General features: G+C 58.6%; 1 protein-coding gene across 1 annotated transcript; it reads left to right on the top strand.

The window, feature by feature from the left end:
• Nucleotides 1-5,300, top strand: LOC102435941 (otopetrin-2; the record flags this gene model as incomplete). Its single annotated transcript, XM_006108632.3, is given in 6 exon segments — nucleotides 1-20; nucleotides 22-311; nucleotides 906-1,042; nucleotides 2,201-2,259; nucleotides 2,699-2,820; nucleotides 4,432-5,300. Coding segments are annotated over 6 exon segments (1,497 nt in total), but the record flags the coding sequence as incomplete, so codon positions are not given.
• Between the last annotated feature and the right edge of the window lie 987 nt (nucleotides 5,301-6,287).

The following is a 6,287-nucleotide window of genomic DNA, read 5'->3' as shown; positions in this document are numbered from 1 at the left end:
ATGTCGGAAGAGCTGGCCGCCGCCCCAGGAGAGCCCGCGGGCGCCGCGGACGGGCCCCCGCGAGGTGTGGAAGAAGGGCGGCCGCCTGCTGTCGGTGCTGCTGGCCGTGAACGTGCTGCTCCTCGCCTGCACGCTCGTCAGCGGCGGCGCCTTCAACAAGGTGGCCGTGTACGACACCGACGTGTTCGCGCTGCTCACCACCATGATGCTGCTGGCCGCGCTCTGGATCGGCTTCTACCTGCTCCGCACCGCGCGCTGCGCCGACGCCGTGCCCTATCGGGACGCGCACGCGGGCCCCATCTGGCTCCGAGGTGCGGGGACAGCGAAGGCGGAGGTGGGGTGGGCCAGGCAGGGAGCTGGAAGCTGGGGCTCTCCGAGGATTTGGGGAGTGAGTGCGTGGAGGGAGAGGGGTTAGACGTTCCCCTGGCAAGACTAGATGTGGCTGAGGGAGGGTGGGCTGCCGGTGAGGGAGAAGAGGAAGGGAGAGGGTGCGGGAGGGGAGGTGAAGGGGGACCTCTTTGCTCTGTCAAAGATCAAAAAAGGGTGGTCCTGGGAGACCCTCTGATGGAGAGCTGAACACAGCTGACAGCTGCAGCTAAAAGAGCCTATCGAGGGCCCTTCTCCCTGTCTATTTAGCCCCAGAGAGATGGGAGCTCAATGGGCCATCCTTCCATCCACCCACTCAATCATACACTTATCCTTCCAGACCCACTCATCTTTCAGCCCATCCATTCACCTCTACACCTATTCATTCATCCACCTAGCCTTCCAGCCAGCCACTGTCGAACCCATTCACCCATCCATCCATCCATCCAACCATCCATCCAGCCATTGATCTAGTCATCTCTCCTCAGACCCATAAGCCTCCTCTCCCGCCTGTCTGATCCACCTCCCCCCATTCCCAGGTGGGCTGGTGCTGTTTGGGGTCTGCACCCTGGTCATGGATGTCTTCAAGACGGGCTACAACTCCAGTTTCTTCGAGTGCCAGTCGGCCATCAAGATTCTGCACCCTCTCACCCAGGCTGTGTTTGTCGTCCTCCAGGTGGGTGGGTGGGTGGATGGGTGGGAGGAGGGTCCTTGAATGTGGTGGTCGGGAACCAGCACCCAGAACGGGGTCAGGAGGGCTGAGCTCCACCCTTATTCTACCCTCAACAGTCAGATAATGTGGGGATAGGACTGCAGAGATCATGAGGCACTTGGCAGCACTGGATAATGAAGTCACATCCAAATGTGAGGGCCCACTCGGGGGCCTGTGGTTTCACTTCAGCCTGAGCAGTGCCACCAGTTCGCACCTGAGAGGTGTGAGCCGTGTCAGCCATCCTGTCTCCGAGAGCCTGGCCTGCCCTCCCTGTGTGCCCGTGGAGGGCATCAGTCTCAGCCCAGGGTCCCGCCCTGGGCATGGCCAGTTTGGCCTCAGCCTAGGCCACCTATACAGTATTGTGTATTTGTTCAGGAAATAAGATAGGCTGTACCTGGGGTTTTTCCTAGATGTTCAAATATATATATTTTCTTTATTGCACATATAACACTTTGAAAGATCTTCCTACCAAGCTGAGGCAGGACTGGCCTCCCTGGGACCAGACCTACCCAGCCCTGTAAGACCAGAATGACCATGTGTATGGTTTCTCCCCTGAACCATCATCCCCGGGGCCAGTTGTCCACAATTCAACACATTTCTGACTGGAATTCATGTCGTTTCAGTCTTTTACATGTTGTGGGTTTGAAGAATACTCAGGAGAAAGGAAAACACAGAGACCCCACACAGCAAGGACTGGCTGGCAGCCAGAGGAGGGCGAGGCCTTGCAGGGCAGCCCAGGATGAAGACGGGGCAGGGGGTGTTGCCAAAGCAAGTGAGAAGTCACCAGAGAGCCTTCCTACCTTGGCCAAGACCTTGCCTGAGGCTGGCCTCGCTCCCAGGAATAAACAACCAGACACTCAAACTCTGCCGGGCCTCGACCCTGCAAAAAACAAACATGAGGACCAGAAAGACTTATAGGTGACATTTTACCAATTATTAAAGAACAGAGCACTGTTTAATGTGAATTGTTCCTGGCCTCATTTTGTGGAGTTAAAATAAACTTGATAACTTAGTGTGAGGGCTTTAGCGGTAGAGTGAGCTTGCTGGGCGTGGACGTGGGCACTTGAGTTCAGCTGTGTTTGCTCTGCAGAGTAATTGACCTCGCCACTCTCTCTCCACCAGACTTACTTCCTCTGGGTCTCTGCTAAGGACTGTGTTCACGTCCACCTGGATCTGACCCGGTGAGTGCCTGTCCAGCGCTCATGGCCCTGGGCATGCCAGTGCTCACCTTCTGTGAGAGATGAGGGCTGCCAACCTGGGCCTGGGCCTCTTTCTGTCCCTTAGGTAGCCTGATTTCCATTTCCATCACCCCGTGCAGTGGTGTGTGTGTGTGTGTGTGTGTGTGTCGCGGATGCGCACCTGCATGGCTTTGGTGGGATGGGCTGTGCAGTGCACTAAATGTTCTTTTTCCCAGGAGAGGGAGCAGGGTAGCCTGAGCCCCTGGGTACCCCCCCCCCCCCCAGCATTCCTGCATCCCCACCAGGCTGTTTCTTCCAAACTCCGCTTCCTGTTCACACAGGGGCCTGACTGCTTTCTTGTGTCTCACCACCACCTCCCACTGTAGCTCCCAAGATGAGCCAAAGGGTCTCACTGGCCTCTTTGCCCTCCCTCCCCAAACAGGTGTGGCCTCATGTTCACACTCACCACCAACCTGGCCAACTGGATGGCGGCCGTGGTGGATGAATCCGTGCACCAGGCCTACTCCCACAGCAACGCCAGCCACGCCCGCCTGGCTGCCGACCGTGAGTGCCACGCCAGATGCCCCCTGGCCCTGTGACCCTGGGCCTCGGGCTGGGGGCTTTGTTGGCTTGCAGAGTGGACCTCTGCGCCCTCCCAGGAGAGCTACCTCCTGCTCCAGGCTCTGGCTCTGACGCTGACCTGTGGGCGTAGGTGACACGGAGGGCCCTTCTGACCCTGGAGAACACAGCCTTGGTCCCACTGTCCGGGTCCCCATTCCACTAACGAAGGGGCTCGGGCTCCCAGAAGAAAGGGCAAGGGCGATGGGACTGGAGGGAGGGGGAGGGAGCAGAGTGTCTTGATGGCGGAAGCAGGGATCAGATGGAGAGCCCGGCAAGGAGAAGCTAGAAATACAGTCACGTTGGCAATGGTGGCCGTCCACTGAGCTCTGCATGCCAGGTGCCGTGCCAAGTGTGTGAAACCTCATGGTACTTAACCCTCACAGCTCCCTGTGAGGTGAGTAGCAGCAATATTCCCATTTTCCAGGCGAAGAAACTAAGGCACAGCGAGGTTGTACAGCTTGCCCAAGGTCACGGAGCTTGAAATCGGGCAACTAGTGTTCAGATCCATCTTTGCTTTTAACCAAAATGCCATCCCGAGGAAGAATGGGGTACTGTCCCCCTGGTCCTTCCTACTTCTCGGGACTTCTCTAGGCCCCCCCAATAGTCAGGAGCAGACTAGATGACTAAGTCCATCTGGACTTCACCTGAAGACACAGGCACCCACCCCCCCCAGTGTGGGAGAGTCCAGGAAGGGAAAGCGTGGGCCCAGGCCCCCGCCCCCCCGAGACCCCCAGCCCAGCAAGACTGACAAAGGGCCACCTTTTACACACAGGAGGGTCCTGAGGGTGGCAAAAACCAACCTGGGGAGGCAGCCAATGGAATGTGCTGGGGCTGCGGGGGCACAGAGAGGCACGCCGGTGAGGTACCTGCCCCGGCCGGGCTCAGAGTCAGGTCATGTGCGTCAGCTCTGCCATCACAAGTCACTTTGCCTCCATGAGCCTCAGCTTCTCCATCTGCAAAACCAGCTGGCACAGTACCTGGGATCGAAAGAGATGTTTGCCAAGGCCCAAGGCACCGTACACAGCACGGGCTGGGTGCAGGACAAGGTCCCTTTCAGTGTGGTCCAGGCCAGGTGACCGGGGGTCAGGGCCCAGACCTAGGCCCAGCAGCTGGCTTTCCGGGCTGCATCAGATGCTGGGGAGAGCTCAGAGGAAGCTGGAACTTTCGGGGTTTCCAAGAGGGCCACCTTCTACAAGACCAGAACCTCGCCGACGTCAGGCAGCCAGGGGTCATTCCTGGGGCCGGGGGGACAGATGGACAGTGTTTTCCTGAAGGAATGGGGGGAAGTGGGCAGCTTTGCAGTTCAGTGTTTTGTTTTTTAAATTGAGCACTGGCTATTGTTTGCTGATGTGTCCCGCAGTCTCAGGCACACAGTAGGTGTTCAATAAACATGTGTGGGATGAATGAACATGCCAAGCCCAGCGTGGGCGTTTGGGGTATGGTAGTGAATGTGGCAGAGAGAGAGGTCACAGTCTAGGGGTGAGGCTCTTCAGATGGGGCCCCTCCTGGAAGAGGGGTGGGCTGTACAGCTCTGTGCCCGTCTCCCCACAGCAGAGCGTGTGGGCAGCCAGGCTGGAGGCGACTGCGCCTGCGCCACGACCGTCTGCCAGATCTTCGAGCGGGGCTACTTCTACCTGTACCCCTTCAACATCGAGTACAGCCTCTTCGCTTCCACCATGCTCTACGTCATGTGGAAGAACGTGGGCAGGCTGCTGGCCTCCTCCACCCACGGCCACGGCCACACCCCATCCCGGGGCAGCCTCTTCCGGGAGACATTCTTTGTGGGCCCAGTCCTGGGCCTGATGCTCCTCCTGGTGGGGCTGGCCGTCTTCGTCATCTATGAGGTCCAAGTGAGTGGGGACGGGGACCACACCCAGCAGGCCCTGGTCATCTACTACAGCTTCAACATCGCCTGCCTGGGGCTCATGACCTTGGTCAGCCTGAGCGGCTCGGTCATCTACCGTTTTGACCGCCGGGCCATGGACCACCATAAGAACCCCACACGCACCCTGGACGTGGCCCTGCTGATGGGCGCCGCCCTGGGCCAGTACGCCATCTCCTATTACTCTATCGTCGCCGTGGTGGTGGGCGTGCCCAGGGACACGCTGGGGGCGCTCAACCTCGCCCACGCGCTGCTCATGATTGCCCAGCACACCTTCCAGAACGTGTTTATCATTGAGAGCCTCCACCGGGGCCCGCCAGGGGCTGAGCCCCACGACGCCCCTCCCAAGGAACCCTGCCTTACCTTCGCCAACCCGGACGCCCTCCACACTTTGCCAACCTGCCCACCCACCCCCAGGTCGGTGAGCCCCAGCCTGGTGGGCCCTCAGGAAGCCACGGCCATCTTCCTGGCCCCCCGGGCCCACTGGAGACGCCGATGCCTGAAGGACATTTCTCTGTTTCTTCTGCTCTGCAACATCATCGTGAGTACCTGGGGGGGGGGGGGTGCCTGGGGCCTGGGGGGACCAGGAAAGAGGTTCTTTCAGGGTTAGTCACTTGGCCTCTCTGTCTTGGCCTCAGCCTACTCGAGAATCTATGTCTGTCTAGGGAACGAGTAGGTTCCGAAAGGGTCAGGTGCAGCCGGGCAAACAGCATCTCAGCACCCAGAGGACGGAGTCCTGGCATTCCGGCAGCCAGGCAGCCACCACAGGAGCCGGAAGGGTCCCAGGGAATGCTGGGGAGGGAGGGGGAGTGGGCAGGGCCGAGGGGAGAGGGAGCTGTGAGAACTGATGTGGGGAGTGGGGGCCCTCACCCTCAGGTGGGAGGTGTGACTGCTCCTGGGAGCTCATGACCAGCCTGCTGCTTAGAATAACTGGGGCAGCGGCAGGAAGCAGCGGAGAGCAGTGTAAGTGCGAGCGGTCGATTAGCAGCCGCAGGCTGGCCCGGAAGGGGGGCGCCCACAACAGCACCCCCTCCCCAGTGATTCAGCAAAGCCCCTGACTAAGAGAAACTCCTCTGGACCCCAGCAGACTTCACCCCACACAAATATGCACCGTGCATGGAAACTGTCCTCACAAGGGTGCACCCCACTAGAGGAGCACCCCTAATGTAGCTACCACCCCACCGCACAGACCTAATCCCAGGGGAAACCTCTGACACAGAAACACGCGCCCATGTGAGTACTTCCCAGAGAGAGACACACCTAGAGAAATTTCACTCGCTATGAATATAGTCCTTCCAGATATCACCTTCAATAGAAAACAATACTCGTAATATAGGAACAGCCTTGATGTGGGTTTATCAACGTAAAACATCTCCAGAGAGATTCCACCCCATGAAAAACACCAACAATCCATCCTAACTGGGGTGCATTCTTAGTGAAGTCCCCACTGTACATATTACCCGTCCTATAGGAAGTCTATAGAAAAAGAGGGCCCGGCAATCTCCCAGCTACCAGTGGAATCTATCCT

The sequence above is a fragment of the Myotis lucifugus genome, unplaced genomic scaffold, assembly GCF_000147115.1.
Source record: "Myotis lucifugus unplaced genomic scaffold, Myoluc2.0 scaffold_2881, whole genome shotgun sequence".
Taxonomy (NCBI): domain Eukaryota; kingdom Metazoa; phylum Chordata; class Mammalia; order Chiroptera; family Vespertilionidae; genus Myotis; species Myotis lucifugus.
Note: the sequence above shows the minus strand (reverse complement) of the source record. Positions and strands in the feature narration are given on the sequence as shown.